Source organism: Colius striatus, chromosome 11 (assembly GCF_028858725.1).
Source record: "Colius striatus isolate bColStr4 chromosome 11, bColStr4.1.hap1, whole genome shotgun sequence".
Taxonomy (NCBI): domain Eukaryota; kingdom Metazoa; phylum Chordata; class Aves; order Coliiformes; family Coliidae; genus Colius; species Colius striatus.
Genome location: NC_084769.1, coordinates 11,602,937 through 11,627,788, shown reverse-complemented (window position 1 = coordinate 11,627,788; position 24,852 = coordinate 11,602,937). Strand labels below are relative to the sequence as shown.

The 24,852-nt window shown below is 40.0% G+C and overlaps 1 protein-coding gene across 5 annotated transcripts in view; it reads left to right on the top strand.

Annotated features, from left to right (window-relative positions):
• The window catches only part of KALRN (kalirin RhoGEF kinase), a 527,013-nt gene that overhangs the window by 248,183 nt on the left and 253,978 nt on the right, over nucleotides 1-24,852 (top strand). For all 5 annotated transcript variants that reach the window (XM_062005204.1, XM_062005203.1, XM_062005205.1 and 2 more), the window contains exons 8-9: nucleotides 6,094-6,225; nucleotides 13,183-13,413. In XM_062005204.1, coding sequence (XP_061861188.1) covers nucleotides 6,094-6,225; nucleotides 13,183-13,413 — 363 coding nt within the window. The remainder of the gene's footprint in view (nucleotides 1-6,093; nucleotides 6,226-13,182; nucleotides 13,414-24,852) is intronic.

Here is a 24,852-nt window from a genome sequence, read left to right as displayed (position 1 = left end):
GGGGTTTTTTTACACCTAAAGCAGGTCCACCTAATGGTGATGCTTCAGCTTTGATCATTTGTTGATTATATTCATTTTCTAGTGACAAACACTGCTTTGATACTCTCTTCAGTATTGCTGTGTGCTTGACGTTTCCAAGTAGTCAATAGCAAAGCTACTAAGTGGGTGTGCTTGATGTTTATAAACTGATCCATACTTCAAGTGTCTGAAGAAGAAATTGTAACTGGTAAGGCAGAATATGTGTGTGGAATTTCTTAGCTCAAAAAATAAAGATTTTTCTTTATTGTTTGTTTCTGACTGTAGAATTCAAATGGATTTGTCTTTATTTTGTGTTTGGTATTTGACAGCAGGCCATAGAATAGAGCAATTACTCACCCTACTGGGCACTTACTCATGTAAGCACACTCGGTGGCTCTGATGGGACTGATATGCTAAGAAGATGCCCAGTACAACAGCTTACATTATAGTAAGCACTGTAGTGTTTAGGTGTAGTCTTCATGTTAATAATTGTCAGTCATCATATGTTGATTAAAAGAAATTAAAAAATAGTCACAATTTAGTCACAATGACAGTGTTTAAGGTTTATTAATTACTCAGTTCTTTCTTGTTTTATTGAGTGTTTGGGTTTTGTGTGGTTTTGCTTTTTTTTTTAATGAGCAGTCCCCTATTGTTCTGAAGTTCTGTCAGTCTTGTTTGCAATGAGTTGCTGAGATCATGTATAGCATGAAAGCTGATAAAACAAAAAGCTGTATTGATCTGTCTATGAAGTTCAAAGTGAGAGTTTGGCTTTTTTTGTGTTCCTGGCTTTTAAACACTGTCAAGGTGGGAATTTGCCTCAGCCTTAACTTGGAAAGAAAACCCAAAACTCTACACTAATGTCACTTTTAGCTTTGGGTCTGTTTTCTTGACAATTGTATGCATGGATCTGAAAATCCTCAGTCTACCTTGGCACCTCTTCATATGGACCTGAAGTTTGTGCTGTCTGGCAGAAGCCAGTCTCTCATTACTAACAGACAGGAGAATTTGCTAATTGTGATTAGCAGTTGCTCCTCACTTGCAGGAAGAGACAGCTGAGTGGAGGATAGGTGCTGATGTGAAGCCTGTAAACAGACTGCTGAAAAAGAGAAATGTGGGATGCGGTGTGTCCATTAGCCAGGACTAAAATGTTGGCCTCGTTTTAGTAAGTCTGGTAGAATAAACCAAGGACCTGAATGCTAATAATTTATTTTGTATGTTATGAAGAGTGAGATGCTTGGGATTTGGTCTGTAACCCAAACATTCATTTCAAATACGACTCTATTATTTGGCATCACTCTGGGTTCTCTTTTCTTTTTAACTCAAAGCAGGGCTTCGTTATTTTTACAATAAATAAGGCTTAAATCTCTGAAGCAAAGATGAAGATAAACCTACCATTTCCTCTGCAGGAAAGCAAATCTTTTTTTGCCCCCTTTGTTCTGTCAGTAAAAGTAATCTTATTGCAGATCCAACCATTTCTCCCACAGTGTACCCCTGCTTCGCTCCAACCAATCTGATTTGCAGATTGCCTTTCCTTCTCCAGTGAGATAAGCTGCTACAGTCTCTTTGTTCGTTCCTTCCTATTGATTGAAGTTCTCTGTGATGCCAACAGGAAGCAAGTCTATTAGGACCATAATCTTTCAGCCTTTGGCACACCCCAGCTTACAAGGAAGTTGTTGGCTTGGGACATAGATTTATGAAAAGCTCTACGATCTCTGTAATATGCAAGCTGAGCAGGAAGCAGCTTGTTTTTCAAGGTCTCTTCCTAAAGACCCCACACAGAAAACTGCACAGAATACAGTTTGTCTGGTTTGGAGGGATGAAAGGCTGAGTCAACCCTGCTGGGAATTGAACCTCACATCTGTCTTCACGTGCCTCGGAATCACATTGCTTTCCTGGCTCTGATTGCAGATACATGTGGCATGTTGAATGGGACTCAGCTGAATGAATTCTTGGATCAAAGCTGTTTTGGATTTTTTTTCTTTTGTTTCTTTTTTCTTTTGTGTATGTCTGTGCACGCATGTGTCTTCCTTAATTTTTTTAAACACAATTTGTACATACTAAACCATCATCAAGAAAGAGCGAAAGAAAGAAAGAGCAAAAGAAAGAAAGAAAGAAAGAGCAAAAGAAAGAAAGCACGAAAGGAAAGAAAAGGAAAAAGGAAGAGAAGAGAAGAGAAGAGAAGAGAAGAGAAGAGAAGAGAAGAGAAGAGAAGAGAAGAGAAGAGAAGAGAAGAGAAGAGAAGAGAAGAGAAGAGAAGAGAAGAGAAGAGAAGAGAAGAGAAGAGAAGAGAAGAGAAGAGAAGAGAAATTTGCCAACTTAACCTCCAGCCAGGCTTCCTTCAGCATGTGTGTTTGATCAAAAGGCAGTAAACTAAACTCCAAACAACGACTATGTCAGGGTGCAACTGCATATTTTCAGTGGAGTTGTTTCCCAATTAAGGTGTCCTTAATTCCACTTGCTACAAATCCCTTGGTTGTTTTAGGTGTTTTTTAATTATTTTACCTTTTTTCTTTTCTACTCCCTCTTTATTTCTCATGCTAGCATGAGATATCCTAGTGCAGAAGACAATCTGCTTCTGTATCTTTAGGTATTTCTGAGGCTGTTCAAAGTTGCAAGAGAACATAGGAGAACATGCCTTATCTTACTCTGATTTCCAGAGAAATGTGCTGATTTACTCCAAATGAGATTCCAGTCCACTAACTGTCAGATGGAGGAAGCAGACATACCAGGTGTCCTCCCTGAGATATAATCTCTGAACGTGTGCTAAAGTGTTCATGGGGTACTCAGTCTACAGATCTTGTCAAAATGAATAAATTAATGCCTTCAATCAGCTAAGAGATCTCAACCAATTATTTCTAGGTCAGAATCCACCTTCAGAAGGGCAAAAGCAGCATTAGTATTTGAGGTGGTAGGTGCTAGGTGACCATGGGAGGCTTTTACGTCGATTCTCTGAAAACTGAGCCCCAACCATTTCTTTCACCTTACTCCACAACCAGGAAGACTACTGTTCTCATCTTTCATCTCTGCCTGGAACTCTTCTAGCACATCCTGAACTTCTCTATATGAGAAAAGGAAATGGGGGAAAAAAAAGAGAAGAATTAAAAACAGGAGGAAGAATTTGAGGAAAGGAAGGAAAAGCCAGTTGATATTTATAAGATGCAGGTATAAGACAAAGATAATTTCTGCAGTAGATAGGGAAATTCTAGAAACAACAGGAAATATGAAGCTAGCCTCACACAAAAGGTTCAGGGCATCATGAGATTTTATAAGTCACTGAGAAATGCAGTTTCATGGCCTTCTTCCTGTCTTTTTACTCACAGCCATTCTGAAGAATGAAAATAGAGTTTGGTTTTAATTTGTCTAGGGCCTAGGAGAAACCACCCTGGTTATTCTGCAGCTTCCAGGCAGGTGCCTAAAAAGCAGTAAGTAAGGACTGTGCAAAAAACTACGTAGATAAGTATGGATTACAAAATCTCTGAGCTGTGCTTTGGAGCAACCATATGAAGTGGCATTGCAGTCTCCAAGGAAAGCTGGTAAGAAGTGATCTGGGCATACATTAGTACCTGACCTAATACAGACTTTGCAAACTTAAGTGAGCAGGTTGTGAGTCAGGAGTAACTGTAGGTGATTACTTTACAGTTACTTTTGGATTAGATCCGAGGCACAATGGTACCTCAGAGACTCTTATTTTTTAGCTTTTATGTTCCAAATAGAAACTATTCTAGCCTATGGGCTCTAAAATCTAAGCACTTAATTTAAATGGTATCGAGTATCTGGTGGACAGTAACGGCTTCTGTTCCAACCTAAAAGTTAGCAATATACAATTTTAAAAGCATCTCTTTTCAACTCAGTCAAGAAGTGATTTTATGATATGTTTCTAGCATGAAGGATTGCATTTAAGAAAGTTTTTTTGTGTCTGCCACAGTGTGTGATGAGTAGCAATAATTAACATAGCTGCTGTTTTCAAAATGCCCAATCTACAGATCTGTGGTATGAACTTCCACTTTGCAGAAATCCTTAGGAAAACATTTGCTCTCCCAACATCATCAACACACACAGTACAGTCCACTGTTGCAGGGAATCAAAGTAAAGAGTAAAACACTGACAGGCTGCATTTCTTAAAACTTTTTAAAACATGATATCAGCTGCTCCTGCTGGTGGCAGAAGTGACATTACCAATGGTAATTGTTGATGTGACATTGGCTGTATACAGTAGATACACAGAAGAAAGATAGCTGTGAAGACAAGGTGGAAATGTGGTTATGTGCATAGGTTCTTCTTGAGACTTCTCCTACCTACTGTGCAAATCACAGTCTGGGGATATGGCAATATGAGTAATGTGACCATTAGAGCTTGTACTAAAATTGGTAGAATTCAGCAGTTTTGTGAAGAGTCAATACAATTCCAGCAGCAGGAGCACTGGTCTATAAGGTGTAGGTCTTTTGTTCACTTTGTTTCAACTAAGGGATTCATGTAATGGCCCCAAAAGGGGAATAATGTGAATGCCACTACCTTGGCACAAAATATGATGCCTTCATGAATCAAACCAAGACAACAGAACCTGCCGTCTTTGCCTCTAGTATTCTAGAAAGTACTAGTTGTGCACTTTGTAGATAGGAACATTTAGGAATTCATCTTTGTCACTGAATACTTTGTGCAGTGAAAAGGAGTGTTTACAATGCAAACACTTTATAGCCTTGATTACACAGCAACATGGTGAATAGCTTTACACTGCTAATAAAACAAGATGCTGATGCCAGTTCCAGACTTGAATTGAAAGTCTTTGCTTTCAATCTCACAGCCCATCATGCTGTGAGTGAGTGAGTGAGTGAGTGAGTGAGTAACTAACAAGGTGAACACTTCAGGAGTGGCTAAAACTGTGATCATGGGGGTGGTTTTGTAGTGTTATACATTCACCCCACAGGACACTGCATCTGCTGTACAATTAGCTGTACTTTTTTATAAATAGCCTCAAAGTACGGCAGGCTGGTTTAACAGAAAGATGGAGGAGGAGAAGATCTTAATGAGAAGTAATGAGGTGACATTAGGCAGTTAGTATGGACAAAATGTGAACATGTGAACTATGTCATTGAAGTAAGCCCTGATTAGAAGAAAAACAGGATGGGAACCTTAGAGACTCAATTCCTCTTTGCTATTATAGAACATGCAGCACCCAGGAGAGCTTCCCCAGTTTGTTCTGCCAAAGTGCATCAGCGCTGCTCTGGGGGCCTTTAAGACTGGAAAAATGGTTTTTTTCCACTCCTCCGCTCCCCAAAGCTGTTCAGTTTCTGGCTGTCTGTTAAGGCTTCCAACCAAGGGGCTGAACTGTATCAATTGCAATGGCAATGTTGGTTTTTTTCTCCCTTTCCATGGATGTCTGCCCATCACAAATTGAACTGAGACCAGCAGCTCATTTTGCATTGGCTGCTTAGCAGCATCAGATGGTAATGGTATCTGATCACTGCTGACCTGGGCCAGAATCAAATGTGTGACTCAGGGATGTGAAGACTTGGTATCCTATTAGCAATCCCACTGAGCTGGCCCTGGGTTGAACACAGACCGTCTGCCTTTCACTGAAATGAATGGCAGCACTGGTTTTAAGGGGAGTTTTCTATTGCTCAAACAGTAATGCCAAGGATAGGTAAGCAACTGGGGGGAAGTTGACAGATGAGAGAATTCCAAGTACAGCTGGAGCTGTAACTGTGGCCTTTTCTGCTTCACACTGATGTTTTCTTCTCAACATGTTGCAGCATCCATTTTTGGAATGCAATGTTGTAAACTCTCTGCATGGTATGCAAAAATTCTTAGAATGGATGGGATTTGAGCCTGGTTAAAGGAGCATTTGGTTTTAATCCAGAACCAGAGAACATTCCTTTGGATATAGGTATTCTTCATGTACTGAGGAGGTGACAGGAATGTGCTGTTCCACGGTGCCCAAAAGGACTCCTTTAGAAATGTTCTATTTTCCTCAGCCCTTGCTGCAGTCAAATGTGGTACCCTACAAACAAAGTTTTCTAATGTTGATGAGATGTTGTTCTATGTCACTGTTGTTCATTGGTTTTGGAATTGTTTCAGTTCCTTTCAGGTGTGGATGCCTGGTGCAAAATGTGCAGTGAAGGAGGCCTCCCCTCAGAAATGCAAGACCTGGAAATGGCCATCCATCATCATCAGACCCTATATGAACAAGTGACACAGGCCTACACAGAGGTATGTGCTTCCCAGAGAAGAATGCATCTGTTAAGTGATAACAGATATTTGACTGCATTTTGGAGTCTGGCTTTCCAAAATGAGATAGGTTCTGCTTTCCATGTCTGCAATTTGTTCAAAGGAGTCAGATTGATTTCCAAGCTGGAGGAGGTGACTCCTAGCAATCTGCTTGTAAGGGCATGACAGGACAAATTTAAAGGACTAACCTCAAAGAGAAATGAAATCTAGAACTAGTGTTGACACCTCAAAGAAGAGTTGCCTCGCTGTCATTGCTGAACAGGGAACCCCTTCAAGCCACCAGCAGCTTTACACTTTCCTTCTGTGAATGAAATACCTTGGTCAGGCATGGGTGTGCTAATGGGAACAGAGGATGCCAAAGGCTTTTCCTTCAACAAAGTCACAGAGATGTCAGGTCCTCATTACAACAAATGCTACAGGAGACTTTGTTTTAAATAAATTGAATAGTAGAATCTACAATAGTTTAGGTTGGAAAAGATCCTTAAGCTCATGGAGTCCAACTGGCAACCCAATTTCACCAAGTTCACCACTAAACTGTATGTCTAAGTGCCACATCAGGTTATTTGTATACACTGTTGTCAAATATCTTAGACCTAAATAGAGTATGTGGGTTTTTTCCTTTAAAAGAAGGTGCCAAGGATGCTAAAACTAAGACACACTCTCTGGTGTTTTGTCAAAAACATATTCCCTGGTGTTTTGTCAAAAAAAAAAAAAACATAAAATTCTTCACTTGCTTATTCCCCCATCCAGGCTGCAGCATGAAATAGAGGCTACCGACAAGCAGCCAGCATTCAATGCAGGTGACTGTGCAGGCCAGGGCCTGTGTTTAGTCCACTTTATCTTGCAAAAGGGCTGCAGGACCTCTCTGGCATCTGGGAGGACTTTTAAGAATGGTGCTAGTCTAGATGTTCTCCCCAGGCATGGGCTGACCTGCAAATTACCCTTGGGGTGGGAAGACACGTACGTTTTCTATTCTGTTATTCATGTCTCCCAAGACTCAAGCTTGTTGGAAAGTAATCCACAGATCACCTGAATGCTTGGGTTTAGTTGTATTTTAAATTTCCCTGTACTATGCTGACCGTCTTTCTTGGTATCAAGAGATTTTGCTCCTTACAGGGTGTTTTTGAGCTAGATAGAGAACTGTGGTACTTCTTGCTATACTTAGTAAGTTACCAAGTGAAGACTCCAGAACAGAAGATAACAACTCTCCTCTTTGCTCAGCCTTTTCTCTGGTTATTATGTTCTTGGAAGAATCTATAGTATAAAATAGAAAAGGATTTGTTAATCCAGGCTTAATGGTAGGCACTCAGGCATCCACAGAGAAGTTGTGCACATACCTTGATGATGAATGTAAGGAATGTTAGATAGAAAGCTCTTGTTTTCCAAACACATGCAAGATTTTGGGAGTTAGTCAATTAGAATGAGCAAGTCTGCATTACAGTCAGAAAGGGCAGTTCCTTATTCAGTACTCAGACCTCTCGAGAACAGCAGATTGCTTGAGTAAAGGCAGAACAGTCCTATTATCATCTGGTTGCAACTATGAATTTTATACATGTGCCTACTCAGGTAAAACTTCAGGGTTTTTTGGTTGCATTTTCAAAAGGGTTTCTAAAAAGTAAGTAAAATTGCAATTAAATAAGGAATAATAATGTTTAAAGCTGGCATTTTGTTTCTAAAATCCACTTAGTTTTTGTGAAATGAAAAAGAAAGAGGTTTAAAACTCATTACCAAAAGCAGCCTTTGGCATGCATGTTGCTTTTGTTAATGCTTCCTCAAAAAGTTGTCACAGACACTGCTGTTTGTTTCTATATTATTTTACTAATAAAGACATTTTTAAACAGTATCTAGAATTGCCAGAAAAGATGTAGTCTGTTCAGAAAATTTGGTCCTGTATCCCACAGCTATAGAGTGAGATGAAAAGCCTTAGGAGTCCTGCCTCCTATCCACATGCCTGTTTCTCCAGTCTTGTTGCCCATAGGAAATAGTTTCTTCCCTCAGAGCTCTCTATGGTTTGATGAAATGATGGTTTTTTTCTTCCCTTTCTTTTCCTTCAGAGTCATTGAAAATCTCTGTTTCTATTTCTGTAATTCTAAGAGATCTCGAATAGAATGAACGTTCCTGGTAATAATCATTTTATACAGATATTAATTAACATTTAATAGCCTATATGGGTCTGTTCTGTTCTGATACAGGGTATAACAAAACAGTTCAGATTCACTGCAGGAACATAAGACCTCCAAGAGTCTTGAGAGACTATTTTTTTCCATCTTCCCATGATTGTAGCCATACTTCTTTCCTTTATTGCGCTTGAGTGAAGCTCAGAAAAGGTGGAGACAGAGGTTACAGGCCTGATATGCAATCCACAGATACACAATTCTCTCTGGTGCTATGCCAAACTACTAGCAGATCAGGCCTTTTTCCTTCTTTCCTTCTGAGAATTAAGTGCATACTTTGCAAAGAACAATGCTGGAGGGAGGAGATACATGAGATGTAAGCCTTTCGTAGAATGCAGAATTGCTTCAGTTGGAAAAGACCTTTTAGATCATTGAGTCCAATCACTAACCAAACACTACCAAGCCCATCACTAAACCATGTCCCTCAGCACTTCATCTACACATCTTTTAAATATCTCCAGGAATGGGGACTCCACCACCTCTCTGGGCAGCCTGGGACAGTGTTTAATGGCCCTTTCAGTGAAGAAGTTTTTCCTAATCAGCAATCTAAACCTCCCCTGTCAGATTACCCTCTTGCAAAGATACTTTCTCTAGATCTCCTTAGCTAGGGTGTATTTATGTTGCTCTACCAGTGTTTCTAGTGGATCAGCAGCAGCAGACAAACTCGGAACACCTCTACTGAGCACTGTACTGAATTGGTATACTCTGGTTGATGGTAAGAGCATCTTGCTTACTGTGACTTGATTAACTGCATTTTATTATCTGTTCCTAGAGGCATGATATATTTGCTCTAAAGACTAATTTTTTTTTCCTAGTGCAAATTTAGCTGTTTCACAGATGGCAAGATTCATCTAGCCACTTGCAAGGCTTCAGAGGTCTTTCTGAGCCACTCCTATATAGGATATCTACAGATTTTAGCTTATTCCCTACCTATGCATACAGCATCTGTGGAGATTGTTCCATTAGCACAACTAAATGTATTTTTTGATTCACACAAGGTCACATCACTTCTTACAGAAGGATTTGTGTGCTGCCCATCATAGCCCTTCTAATATAATGGAGCCAATTGGCCAGTTCTGGGCTCGCCAGCTCAAGAGGGACAGGAATCTGCTGGAGAGAGGCCAGCACAGGGCCACCAAGATGATCAGGGGACTGGAGGAGGAGACTGCAGGGGGATCTCATTAATATTTACAAATATCTAAATGGTGGATGTCAGGAGGTTGGGGCATCATTTTTTTTCTGTTGTATCCAGTGACAGGACAAGGGGTAACGGGATGAAGCTTGAACACAGAAAGTTCCATTTAACCATAAGGAAAAACTGTTTCACTGTTGAGATGAAGGAGCCCTGGCACAGGCTGCCCAGGGAAGGTGTGGAGGCTCCTTCTCTGGAGGTTTCCAACACTGCCTGCATATGTTCCTGTGCAACCTGATCTAGGTGGACCTGCTTTGGCAAGGGGGTTGGACTGGATGATCTTTATAGGTTCCTTCCAACCCCCACCATTCTATGAGTCTGGGATTCTGGGAAACTTTAGAAACAGCACCATATGACAGGAGCATGTATGTGTTGTGTCAGGTGAGTTAAACCTTCTGGGAGGTTCCAGCAGCAACTCTGTACTTTTCAAAGGAAGTGAGAATGGTCAAATTGGACAAATGCAGCACCAGTACTTAAACCTAACAGGTACTGCAAGTCATGTTGGTGCAGGTCTATTCAGTTTAAGTCTTTTGCAATACTTCTTACAAATATATTGAAAGTGGAATGTAAGTGAAGTGATGCAGCTAAGCTGGGTTGTTGGTGCTTGTCTCTTTGCACAGTCCTCAAAACATTCAAGAGGTTCACATGAAAAGAGATTTGGTGATTTACTTTTGCAGTTATATGGAGAACATGGAAATGACTGAAAGAGCACAGTAGGTAGCTTCTCTCTTTTTGAAGCTATTCCCTTCCTTTCTGAAATGTGTTCATTGGTGAACTCTGAAAGCAAAAGCCTTCTGTGCCCATTCATTGGAAATGCAGTAATATTCATAACAAAAAGTACTGTCAGAAAGGAAACTTTTAAAGCTAAAGAACTTCAGAGCTGCAGAAGACAGGAAATTGTGGAGTATGTATGTAGTCCTTGTGAATACTGACTACGATTGGGTACTGGATTGTCCTTGTGTGCCTTGCCATATATTTACTCCAGCATGATGGGATAAGCATGTAAATTAGAGAGCAGGAGAGCACTTCTAATAGCCTCTGATTTGTGTTGATGATTATTATGAGGATAACATGAGCACTTGAAGTCTGGCATTTATCTCAGTCTGTGCAGAGAATAACTGGAAGGCTTAGGCCCATCAGGGAAAAATCATAACTTGTAATCGCTGAGGCTTTTTAGGCAGGCATGGGAAAAAATTATCATGCAATAGATAAAAGCCTAAATCCTATAGAAGAATAAGGAGTAAGAGAGAATGCAGAAGTGCACTTACTCTTTCCCTTACACAAAAATCTGGGAAAACATTGTCCTGTCTCAGTTTCGGATTAAGCTGGGGCACATGAGCTGTTGCCATTGAAACAACCTTTTTGTTCTGCATTGCTACTAACCACTGAGACTTTTTATTGAAAAGGCTGCCTTGTCCATATTCAATCAGCTCTGGAAGAGCACTTGTTTGTAAGATGACTGAATTTAGTGTTGTGTTTTGATCCATCATAATCAGTATGCAGAATATTTCTCCCAAGGATCTGACCCCTCAAAATAGAAGAATTGCAGGATTATACCACTGGGCATCAAAAGATTGTCATGCAGGGCCTGCAGCTGGGAGATGGTGCAGGTATTAGTAGCTCTGTATTTATTATGGCAAAAAGTTTCAGGGAAGTTGTCCTGAGTAAAGCACCTCTGTCGTATCATCTGTGCAATCACATCTCTCTTACTGGTAAATTCTTGAGCCTTTATTGTTAGCCCCGAATCTACTTTGATTTCTATTAACTGTAAGCCCAAAGGCTAGTAAGTGGAACACAGTGAATTCATGCAGTGGATTTAGCCAGTGCAAAGAGTGAGTTTCTGGTCTAATAAGCAGCTCCCAAGTATGTGCATAACCTTGTTTTCCTGTCTCCAGTGATTAAATTGTTGGTGATTATCTTCCCACAGATAAAACAGGATGTAGTGTGCCTTGTCTCCTTCCCTGTCTAGAAGCTACTTCTTCCTGCCTAGCAGCTATTGCCACCTCCATAATGTGGCCAAGAGAACACCTGTGCCTCAGTGTGTTCTCCTAAAATCCTCCCTCATATCATCGCTATCCACTGCCATTGGCGGGTGCAATCATTCCCTCTGTGACCCCAGAAGGCTTCAGCATGTGCAAATCATTCCAACTGGTCTTCAGCAGCAACTGAATTTGAGTATGGAAAGCTACTCCCTATGGACTCTCCAGTTATTTCCTGATCTAATTCCAAATTTCCCTGAATAATTAAACAGTCTCCAAGGATCTGCCTAAGTCCACCTAATAATCATAAATATGATGAGAACTGACTCCCAGTTTTGCCAGTGTAAATCTCAAAGGCTCTCTTGATTTCTCTGAAACTGCACCAGATACACACTGCTGCAACCACTGGGACGTAACATGGCTTGCCAAAAGACACAGTTTTGGGTATTAAAGGATATTTGCTACATTTGAACAAGAAACTTATAATACAGACATAAATGAGGCTTGGAAATCCTTGAGATGTGTTTTAACTTTGACTGATAATGTTCAGAATTGTAACTGGATGGAAATCATTCATTAAGTCATTCTCTGGCAAGATTGGTGATGGTGATTGCATAGAAATGAAAACACTTCTCAGAAAGTCTTGTCAGTTTCTTTCAGAGGGAAAAGAGAATAGTCTGGGAAGAGGGGAGGGATTCTGATAGTGGCCTCATTTGCCGTTTTTGTTGAATAAAATATTGTAATTCTGCAATCTGCAACCGAAGAGTATTTCAAAAAGCCATTTTTAGACAACCAGTGCATGCACACACTTGTAAATAGAAGCTTGATTTTTATGGTTCCACTTTTCATTTTGCCCCTGCAATATGAAAATGTTCTAGGAAAAAATCTGGTGTTAAAAAAATCTGACGTTCTGGGTATTTTTAGTGCCCAAATGTCTTTCCATTTGCAAATGTGTTTTAGTATGTTCAAAAAAGGTTTCATATGTGCAGAAGGCTTTGCATTTGTCAGTAAACTTTGTGACCTATTGAAAATGGAGACCACAGGTCCTTCTGAGCTGTTCCTAGGGAAGAAAAGAATCACTATCATATACTAATTTATTTTTCACTGCCACTGAATGAAATACAGAATTGGAATGTCACATACTCAAGGTATATTCATACTTAGTAATCCTATAAAGAAAGGACTCTCCTTTATCATACAGAATATGAATGACTCCACCATCTGTGGTTTTCTTAGAACGCCACCTCCTCACAAAAATAGGCCCACTATTGCAAATGCCACCTGTCATCAAATAGTATATGTCAAGAATTTTTAGTGCCTCGGTGTCAGAACATAATAGAGTCTTGGGGTCTGTGTCTCAGCAGCGTGTGCACTATCTGTGCTCCTGCAGTGTGACACAGCAGGCCCACTAGGAAGCGAAGGCAAGTGTAGAATGTGTAAGTACGAGTCAAAAAGAGATGTTATGAGGTCTTCCTTCCTTTCTGACTAAAATAAGGAAAGCACACAGTGGAAAAAGAATCAGCTAGACCGTGCTCTGTCAGCTATTGGGTGTTTAAATATCAGTGCAGTGAAGCAGATCTGTTTCTCCATTCAGGTGAGCCAGGATGGAAAAGCCTTGCTGGATGTCCTACAGCGTCCCTTGAGCCCTGGGAATTCTGAATCCCTCACTGCTACTGCAAATTATTCCAAAGCTGTTCACCAGGTGTTGGACGTGGTACATGAAGTCCTGCATCACCAGAGGCGGCTTGAGAGCATCTGGCAACACAGAAAGGTCCGGCTACATCAAAGGCTGCAACTCTGCGTTTTCCAGCAGGATGTTCAACAGGTAATATCATTACAAAAGGAGATAAAGAATGGCCCTTTTTTTTGCAGCCATAAAGATTGTTTGGTGACTCATCTAGAGGATACTTCCATAGCCAAGATTTCACATGCAGCTGTGTCTCCTAAAATCCTAATGCACCGTTCAGTACATCTCAGTTTCACGTTGGAAGTCATCAGTCAGTCCACTGATTATTGATCAGCCCATTACCCACGTGAATGTGGCACTATTTTCAGTGGTTAATTTTTCACAAGTGACCAATTAGCTGTAGTTTCTCTAGTGTTCTTGAGAAAATTCTATTTAGTAGAAAAAAGAATTTCAAGTGTAAAAAGCAATTGAACTGTGATGTATTTCACCTTCCTATGTGGAAACAATGCAGATACAGACCTCGTAGTGGTGGTGTTTAAATGATCTCTGCATTATTACCACTTTGGGAGTCCACTTACCTGTGCTATGAGTTTATTGTCTCAAATGCGCTGCACATCCCAATGTGCAGAGCCCGCCTCACAGAAAAACAGTTTCAACACTACAAGCTCACCTCTGAGAACTTAGGCTCCAGGTGAATAACTTCTGTCCCAGAGGAATCCATCTGAATACCAGCAGAATGACATAACTGACAGTAAGTAGGAGATGCCATGTTTTTAGCTGCTAAATATCCAAGTACAATCAACAGATGTTACAAGGCTCTGATCGTTCAGGATGGTGTGGTTTGTTTAAGGGCCCTGTTACAGCCCAAAGCAGATGTTGGTAGCAATACGGTACTTGCTTTAAATGAAGAGACTGAATGCTCTAATCATGTTTATGGAGCATTCTAATGCCCTTGGGGTTCTTTGTCATTGCCTTCCTCCATGTGAAAAATGAGGTGGAGATGGAGTGGCAAAGCTGTCACATGCAAAATAGACATGAACCAGCGAGGACAGGAGACAGGCAACTAATATTCATCATGCAGATTCATGATCCTGTTAGTGTTGTGCTTGAAGTGCACCAGCACAGGCAGAACTGCAGCTGTATATATCCTTCACAAATATGCGAGACCATTTATTTATCAGTCTTAATAAGTTTGCTTGAATTTCTACCTGTACAGTTTTTCCTATAAAACCACACAAATATCCATGCCATATAGATAACTAAACTGGGATTGAATTTAAGAGATGCTCAATTTAAGCCACTTCACTTTCGTTGTGTGTCAGCAAACATACTGCATGGTAATGAAATTCGTAAGTTATATATTGAATAAAGCATGTACTTGGAATTCAGTTAGGACACTTTCTGCAAACTGTGTGAACTTTATACAGTTTTGGAGCTAAAATCTCAAAAATCAAGAGTTGTTAAACTGTGGTGTTATTATGCTTTTTCCAATTGTGGTATTTAATGTCAATAGGGAAGCCATATTATTGTATGTATTCTTCATCCCTGAGGGTGATTTACAGTTTTGTTCAATCTCTCCAACCTGAAACTTTATTGAATTTTCTGAAATCAGTAGAAGTGTTAATGAGGTTCATTCATGAGACCTATTCAGACTTTCGCTTCCCACATATGCAAGGCAATGAGGCTGTGTCACTGGTTTTCAAAAGGAACAGGTCTTTTGTACGTGCTGTGACTTTTGGTGAGAGGAAAAGAAACAAGCAGTAAGAGTCACTGGAGTACAATCACTTTAGAGAGCATTACTCTGTGTGAGTTCCATTGGCAGCAATCTTTCCAAATTTTTCTCTTAATGGGTAGTTATTATCTGGGAAGCAACAACTTAATGACAGACATGTTTCTGTCCTGGCACACACTTACTGGAGGCATTTCTTTGTCCTACTTAAAAAGTAGAGAGGAAGAGATGAATCATTCTGTTCAATAAACATCTGTACTATTCAAGATAAATTCTTTGTAACTTGTAACTGAAATTATCAGCTAAACAGAAATATAAAGGGTAAATTCCATGAGAAGGAGAAAAATATCTGACTATTGATGGTTTGGTGTTTTGAAAATGATCACCTTCTGTGTATCTGTCATGCAATTCCTATTATGCTTATTCTATTAAACGCACATCATTTGGCAGGTGAAGCTGTCTACCTGTATCTTGTCACCAGTCATAAGTAACATTCATCTACGATTGTTGCCTTGTCAAAAATTTAATAACCTTTAACTGAGTTCTTCCTGATTCAAATCCAAAAAGAAAAGATGTGGGAGAAGAAATCATGACAAGAGAGCTCCAAGTTTGTAAGACTTTGCTGTCTTCTAGACAAGTAATGATATGGTGTATTTTCTCCAAGGAAGATGCTCCCCTTCCCTTTCCACCCAGCTCAAAATTAAGCCTGTTCTCACAGATGAAGTTTCCCCTATCACAGTGTCTCATGGCTTACTCCCTCCAGCTGTTGGCCAGTGCAGTAAAGTGGTGAAAGATGATCTCCGTGTCTGAACTTATACTCCTTCACTTGTTCATCTCTACCTTTCTCTTCATGTCAGCTGTTCTGTATAAATCTTGTCTTAAAAGCAGATGTGAATAGGGACAGGTTTTGTTGAGTTACGTGTTCTTAATGCAGACTGTAGGATTATTTTGCACCCTCCCAGTTTGTCATTAATGGCATTAATAACATTTGGGAAAGACACATCTCCAAGAAGAGATTCTTTTGAATCTTGAGAGATAATTATTTCTCACCTAACTCCTCCAGTAAGTCATGCCAGAGGGATCAAGTATTTAGGTGTGCAACATTGAGCGTTCATAGAGAAGTCTTGCAAAACTGGTTAGCTGGATGAAGACTTTATGTAGGCCAAATGTGTGCCTTTTGGACTGGATTTAAGGGTTAAGGTGTGTTAAACAGGGCTCATTCATATACTTCCCAGTGTATTCTGCTGTATGCATTACTGGCAGGTCAGGGCTATGTTCTCAGTTTCACATATCAAGGAAATCCTTTGATTCTAGCTATGTTTCAGTTAGAACTGCCCAAAACCTGAAAACATTGAAAATGATGGATTAAAAGAAATAAAAGCCTTTTTAATTCTGAGATAGAAAGTCAGGCATCCTTACAATTCATGTAATCAAAATGCAAGTTGTTGTGTAGGGAAAAAAAAAAAGATTTAAACACTGTGGATTGCCAACTTCCAATATTAACGTAAGAAATGTTATATAATATCATTAGAAGTAATCACTACCTCACACCTTTGGACATTTTTGTGAGATTATTTGCTATCACATCTACGTATAAATACAATTACAGCAATCTGCATATGTGCACCAAGGTAACTAATAGTGTGCTAAGGACAACGAGTTACAAATATATACCATTTTAAAAAAGGAAAGAAAATAAATGGCATGAAACTGCATTTGCAGCCTTCACAGGAAATGGAGGACCATTCACACAAGAGGAATAGCGGTTAAGAGAATTTGTGAGCTGTTATGAGGCTCTACGCGGGCAGGAACTGACAAGGAACGCTTTTAACACCAAAAGTATTTAGGATCATTATGAAAATGTTGGGCTGCCGAGTATGTAAAATACTTTGTTGTTTCAGTTGTGGTTTAGAAGTTCTCTGCCATTTCAGATAGGGAAGAGCTCTGCTTTTCGATCCTTTTAGAACACAGCTGTGGGAGGAGGTACTGAGTTTCTCTCCTGGAAAAGGAGGGGGAAAATCCTTTTGACATTCATACTGATATTCTGTAATTGCTGCAGATGCTTCAGCCCATTTTTTTGTAGCTGCCTTTTTGTCCCTCTCTGCTCCAGGTCTTCCCCTTCTGCAGACTATTTACCAGCAAATTAATACCATTTTTATTTCTCTTGAGATATGAAATTATTCTCCTGTTGTCTCCAATTTCCACTGTTTTCCACTGTTACATCGTGACTTACCCGATCTGTCTCTGCATGCATCTCTCCACTTTGGTATGTTCCCTTTACTCTCGTGAGCAGCAGCATTGTGGAACAGCAAGGACAACATAAGGTTTGTACTATGAGCAGATGTTACCAAGCAGCCTTAGAAACAGCTGAAGTAACTTTATGACGCTGGTCTTCACCCCATTGCCTCTCCTATCCCCTTTGTTTCATGCAGGCAAGAATTTTGTTTGAATTCTGTCACTTCATAAACTCATTCGAGTGAAGCTGTAAAGCCTGAAGCATATGTATTAAAGTAGAAGGAAAATGGAGACCCATCAGTTGTGTTATTGAAATGGTCTGTGCAAGCCTTGAACTTGGTATTTTAAAGCATTTTCATGGCAGAATAGTCAAATTGCTATTCTTATTCTGCAGGCACGGAAATTCTCAGCCTTTCCATCATTTCCATACATACACTGCAACACGTAGCCTGACCCAAGCTAACTTTTTCTCTGCAGATTCACATGATTCTCTAAAGGTTACTACTGGTGCTCCTTCTTGCTTTTATTTTATTTTCTTTCCAGCCTGTAAGAGCTGGAAAGCAGGTGAAGGTAGAGATACAGTGTGTGCTTATGGAGTTTCTTGTCTATGTACAAAGCCTTGAGTTAGCTGTGGTGGCAAAATGAAACAGACCCATCATGCCAGATCAAGTCCAGTAGTAAACAGCAAGATGCCACTAACACGTGCTATTGGCAAAAGAGTCATTATGTACCTAGCAAGCTAGGGCTGTTGCCATACCAACTGAATTGGTGTCTGAAATCAGTTATTGAAAAGGTCAAGCTAGCCCAATGTCAGGTTCACCTGGATTTCCCTAAATTTGTGGATCTGCATTCTGTTGGCTTCATGCCCAGATACATTAATGGACATAGCTTTGGTTTCCTTGTGTGGTTATCTGCCTCTGGTGATGGATAAAAAAGCCATGTGGCCGTACTGATATCATTACATTTACCAGCTGCCATTGTTGTGGGAGACTGCAAAGTATTGCAGAGGAAAGGCTATCTCTCTTCATAACCAAGCACTCTAATTTGTAACATGTCTGGCTTTTACTGACTGAAAAAAACAGATCAAGGCATGATCCTGACATCAATTGTATGAGAAAATGTCTTGCGAACATCTGCCTCTATATACAATCTGAGAGTGCTGAACTCTTCAAGTGATCCATGTGATCTATGTAGTCCATTTGCAAAAGAATGCTAGGACATATGAGATTGTCCATGATTCATTTAGCTCTCACACAAGATTTTAGAGGATTAGTTCCCCACACACATGCATGTGTACACTCAGTTGTTTTGATCACTTTAATGCAACGGAGAACTCCCTAACATTCTGTAGTTTCCCAACCTGCCATAGTTTGCTTCAAAGAGAGAAGAAATCAGGCTATGTATCTCCTCTTATGCTTTGTTTACAATAATACCTTCACTGGGTCTTATAAAACAAGAGATTTATTTGTAAACAAGTGCTAAGAAAAAGGAATGTTGTAATCAAGTCAGGATTATATTTACTACCATATGACTTCAGCCACAGCACTCTGCAAAAACACATCACATGATCTGTGTTCTGTCTGGGCAAATTTAGCCTGTAAATAGCTACCACTGCCAGACCACTAATTAAAATATTACAATTCAAAGCATCCTGGAGAATTTCACAGCCCCTTTGATCAATTTATCAAGTAACGAGATGGGCTTAATGTTTGCTGCTTTAATCTTTACATTATCAAAGCATTACTGCTCTACTTTCTCTGAGCTTAGAAGGTATAAGTGACCTTACCAGCCATAAGGTTAAAGTATTAAATGATAGTGAGTAGACCTTCTAATTATGGTTGTGTTGTCCCCAAAAATTAATGACAGAGGAACTCAAGAGTCAATATGTGTAAAACTACTTGGCAACCTTCTTCCAGTGGGATGTAACGGGAAAGAAAACGAGCTTTTGTTATCCATGACTGAGAGATAAATGCCCTGGTTTTCACTAACCCTGTCCTTTCAGCAATTGTTGAGGACAGAGTGTCCACACATGGTTTATTGTCTGATCTAAATATCTTACTGTGCTTCCTTATGTAGCTCTAAGGAACTAACTTAATCAGATGTGCACGTGTTTCCAAACCCATATTATGTCTCTAACTCTTGTTTAGTACTTGTATTCTTTATTATTTATACAGTAGAGGATGATACTTTTGTAGTAAAAGGATTTTTTGTTTATTTGTTTCCATCTACTCTTTGTCACAGACCATGCCATAAAACATCTTGGCAATTGATTTAGGGCAATTTTCATTCCATTTCTTTTGTTCCTGCCAAAAGAACTGGCACATTTTCAGGCGATGTAAGCACAGGTTTGGGCAATGAAGAGATTTGTGGCCCCACTCATCTTCTGAGGAGGACTAAGCAACCAACACTGTCACAGTGACTTGAAAGTAAAGTGGTAGTATGCTTGTGCTGGTTAGTATCCTGCAGATGTTATGAAGCGATGTGGCCATTTAAATAACACAAGGGTTGCTGAGTGACAGTTGCTGATTTTGAACTGTTAAAAAAGGACTGGCATTGCTTAATTTGAACCCACAGTGGCATGGGATTGTGTGGGAGTTTCAGATGGTTTCTACTGCCTATACATGTATTTCTAAGCTGTAGTCAGTAATCAGTATATGACATAAGAACACCTCAGAGATATCTCAGGCTATCAGCCTAAGAATTGTTTTAAATGCTTCAAATTCACATGGGAACCGTTATCTCTCTTCTAAACTTCTGACAATGCTCTTTAAACATAGATCAGTATTATCTTGTATTTTGTGTGCCAAAACTCTTCACAAAGACCTGTAGATTTAAATTATTACTTTTTCATTTAATGGTATTTATTCTGGAAATCCTTAAGGGTTGCTGATTAACAATACCCTATCCTCTTCATAATTTGATTTAAAGTGTAACTTGAAATTATCTGGAAACAACCTTTGTGTCTTTCTTCCTCTGTATAGTTATTAAGCCAAGCAGACAATTGCTCTTTGTGCTTTTAAAGAGTCACTGATTAAAAAATAATAATGATCACTTTTTAATTTACACACAGAGCAGTAGTGCTAGGGATATCAAACTTCAGGGGCCAGCTTCAGTTACCAACTGAAGTTTACTTAGCATTGAGCTAAGAGCAGTGCAAGAACACTTTGATGAGCTTCACAGCTGTCTTGGCAAATAGGATCTGAAGAAATCTGAACCAGCCAGCTTGATCTCTGAACCTATTGAAGTGAGAAGAGGAACTGAAAAAAAAAATACCCTTTTGTCCCCAAAAGTTTTTTTCTTGTCTAGAGCACTGTCTGTCCTTTAAGACTTAGTCCTTTCAGATGGTCTGTTTTTCTGTTTCCTGAACAGCAAATAGAGCTTAAGAACCTCTAAGAAGGCCTTCTGAAAACCCTCTGAAATCCTATTGACTCATTGAGGTTTTGGATCTACCTCATAGTGGATGAAGAGGAGATAATTCATAGTATGAAGAATTGAAGAAGATCATATAAAGATACATTTAATTCTTTGTTGGTAGATGCAACTCTTCATACAGAGTTTACCCTGCGTGTTTTTAAGAGTGTAACTGAATCGTTGAAGTCAGAAGCCTAATGCATAGCTGCCTTTTATAGTCAACAGAGAGACGCTGGATCTTCAGAGAATAACTCTGTCTAAAATCTGAGTTGTACTGTGAATACTTCGCTCTCTTACTGTTGACTATCAGGGAAATAATGATAAGGTAGGCTCTTCAGAGAAGACCTTCAGTTCATTACGTATTATTGGATGAGATGTATTAAGATGCAAGAGCCTAATCCTGTGTGGTGCAAAGCACCTCTAGCCATCACGCCATGCCAGTCAGTGCCTTTTTGATCCAAGATTTGCTTTGCAGGAGTCCAAAAGGAAGTCAGTCCTAGGCAAACTGCTAAAATTTGCTGCTACACTTAGGCAGAATCATCCTCCTTATATAGCTTACCCTCATTGTCTGTTTCTGGCCCAGAATTGTTTGTATGTCAGCATCCTTGAAAATACGATGTGTAGTTTATTGTTTCTGAAAGACATCGTTGGCTTTCATTGTCATGGCAAAGGAGGAGAAAGAATCAGGCTTGTCTGTTACTGATTAGACCTACAAAAATAGCAGGGCTGCAGTGGTGAAGAAAGAAATAAAGTAGAATTTTCTTCAGAAATATGTATATTTTTGAAAGCAGTTGCTAGAATGAGTAATCATTACCAAGGACATGGAGAAAAATAAGGTCTTTCAATAAGCGTAGGCTGGAATGCCAGAAGACTTTCTCCTCTGTAACTTTTAGAAGTAAAAATAACAGTAGTACGTCTTGCTTATTGTGTTTTTATTCATCTCAGGATTATGAGTTTTCTAAAAGGTTGATGTAGAGTGACTTGCCAAGGGTCACTGAAAGCTTCAGGACTAGAACTCTTCATGTCAGGATGTCTGGTTCACAAATCCGTGCTCTAAACCCTCAAAGTCATTGCTACTCCAGTTGAAGGTCCCTTATGAAAAGGCCTTATGGGGTTTAATTGGGACTATCTAAAAATGAAATAAGGGTCTGTTATGCTAAGAAATGAATAGGCTATTTTAGACATTGGTTTAGGAATCCAAAATAATCATTATTTTCTACTCCATTTGTTGCTCTTGAGCTTTCCTTCCAATTGTCTCTTCACATGGCCTCTCAGCTTTTTCATGACCCTGCCTGTCACTCAGAGTGGTTCTTTCATATTGCTTTTGACTGACGGCCAACAAAAGGTATTTTCATTGAAGTGAGAAAAAGCCTAGTCAGATAACAAAGAGGGTAATGATAGCTAGTTCCTAAAGTGTAACTATACCAGTTTCACTGTGTTTTCCTCCACAGAGCAGCTGCTAGGTCAGCTGGTTACTTTCCCCTCTGGAAATGAGTTGCATTCATGTTCTGAGATTATTATATCTTGTTGGATAGCAAGGCCCAATTTAGGTTAAGGTTATCTGGCACCATGACCTTTTTCTGCTAATTGCACCTCTTCATACTAGTCATTCCCACTAGTTATTGCTCCTCCTTCTAGCAGCTCTACCTTACTGCACACCACAATTTTTACTACCTCTGCTCCATATACCTGTGCTCTGCATCAGCTCCTGTTGGCTGTGCCTTGTTTCAGTAGCTGCCTTACCTAACCAACTTGACAGAAGAGTTCTGGCATTTCTACCCTTTACAGAGAGGTTGTGCACTATCCAAAACTAAGCACAGGGGTTTAGCTCACAGGAGTCTTGTAAGCAACATCTTTTATTCCAAATTCCTCATAGGGAACTCTTGCACAAAGCTTCTTGGTTTTTTTTTTAAAGTTGTAATCTTTGGCTTGTAGTTCTGAAAGCTATTGCCTGGGCTGGGATGACCCTTCAGGCACGTTTAGACAAAGCTAGTTGGCTCAACTCCTGTAGACTGTTACAGCTGTATACTTTCTTCTGTGTTACAGTATGGTTCCCTGTTAACAAAAATGTCTTTCGAATGTGAAAATATGCAGAACAAACATATTTTGGGGCTGCCCATTGGTCTTTTACCTTTCTCTTCCCTTTGTTTTGATAGTTCTTGTTTCTTTCCTGCCTTTTGGATTTTTTTGATGAGTTATGTGTCAAGGGATGGAGAAAATTACTTTTACTTTTGGCTTTAGCAACATACAAAACATTCTGACCTTGAGATGGTTTCCTTCCCAAATAAGCAGGAAAAGTTGTAGGGGAGGGGATCCACAAAATGAGTCTTCCTCCAGCAAAAAGAAACTTTAAACAATCAAAATGTATTCTGGATTATTCTTCTGCTTGCTTACATCCTCAGGTTGGCAAAGTTGAGGAGTGCTTGAGGTGTCAGGAAACCAGAAAAGGAGGAAATGAGGGAATGGCATATTCTGGGAGCTACCAAGCTAGGAGAAAAATGTAAAAAACCAAGCATAAGCAAGTCACAAAAGACTTCAGTTTGGCTCAACCTGAACTTTTCATTAAAAGGTGCTCTTAAGAGAAGTCCCCAATAACTTCTGCCCCTTGATCTGCCCATGACTGTCACTTCTGGAGTCTTTTCGGTGGCTCCTCTTTTCTTTTGAACATCTCAAGGTTGCTCCTTGGCTGAAAGAGCTTTTTCCAAGCCTGGTCCTGCTTGCACATGTATTTTAGTTTATTACTGCATTTCCAATCTGCCAGGGGACTTGGAGGTCAATATCTATTTATTTGCCTCCCCACAAACAGCTTCTCATTGCCGTTATCCATGTCGTTCTTTGGTGAATCTCTAAGGTCTTTTCACCCTTCAAAATGCTCACAGGATCCATTTCTGTTGTGACATGTAGAAGAAATCAGTCATACAGTTACGAGTTGGGTAAGTGGCAGTGCTGGGCTAATGTTGGACTTGATGATCTTTTCTAAAGGTCTTTCCCAACTTCTGTAGGTAGATTGCACAGTGATGCAAACATCCTGAGCTTTTTGTTTCAGCTCTGCTGTGTCTTGCATACTGAATGCCTACCTCAGCTTCTCACACAGTAACTTAGCCCTTTCCCCACTTATTTGCAGTACTGAGTTGTGACTTCTCTGCCCTAGGACACCATGTGTCAAGTGCAACTGTTTTGCCTGAGGAGTGATTGACAGACGGTGCAAGCAAAAGGGGATGCTGCAGTGCTCTAGCAGAAGAAATGCTGCGATGAAGGTTTGAATCCCAGGGCAGGACCCAGTAGCAGAGGAGCTCTGCCTGGAGATCAGCCAGAGCCTTGAACTGCACTTCTTTCTTCCTAAGCACAGCCTGGCACATAGGAATATCTTAAACTGGGAGTTAAAATGTTTGAGGCATCAGGCTATTTATTTAAAAGACAAAGAAAAGATCTTAGAAAAGTCCTTGATGGAAAATAGCTACTCCTGGCATTCAGGGCACTTATGTCATCTTTGGTCTCCTACTTCTCCATCCCCACACGGTTTGCACTTTCATATTTTGCATATTTTCATAGGTGTTATCATGATGCTCAGCCCCAGAGAGCTCTCACCCTGACAGGGGGGTGTGAGACTACTGCAGGGTTTTGCCATCCTGTTGAGTTTTTCTGTTCCTGAGATGAGACTATGTACCAAGACTCATTTGTCCCAGTTGGGATTTGTTCTCTTACTAAAAAAGTCTTTGCTGCATGCTATAATTATAAGCCTTGTTAAACCAAGATGATGAAATCATCTTCTCCCAACAGTAACCTAAAGCAGCGCTTTATTTAATATCCTGGTCAATCAGTTTTCTCTGTGGTGTAGCCGGCAACTCAAGCACAGTGGGGAAAGTCTATATGGAACCTGGAGCATAGCACTTGCATTTAAAGACTACTCTGTTGCAATTCTCCTCCTTGGTCTGTCAGTACTTTCTCACTGTTAATTGCCTTTAACGTCTTGTTGAAACTAGTGACAGTTTGGATGGGTTTTATACTATCAAAGTGTAGATGGTACTATCTAAATGAGGAGGGCAACTCAGGTTAATGCAGTGGTAGCATTTCCAGACAGTGACCTAGAGATATTTTCAGAAAACACTGATTATGTCCAAGCAAGTAGCTCAGATCTGAGGAGCCAGACTTAAAGCTGGGCTCTGCCCTACTGATTTGTCAGTCACCCCCATAAAACTGAT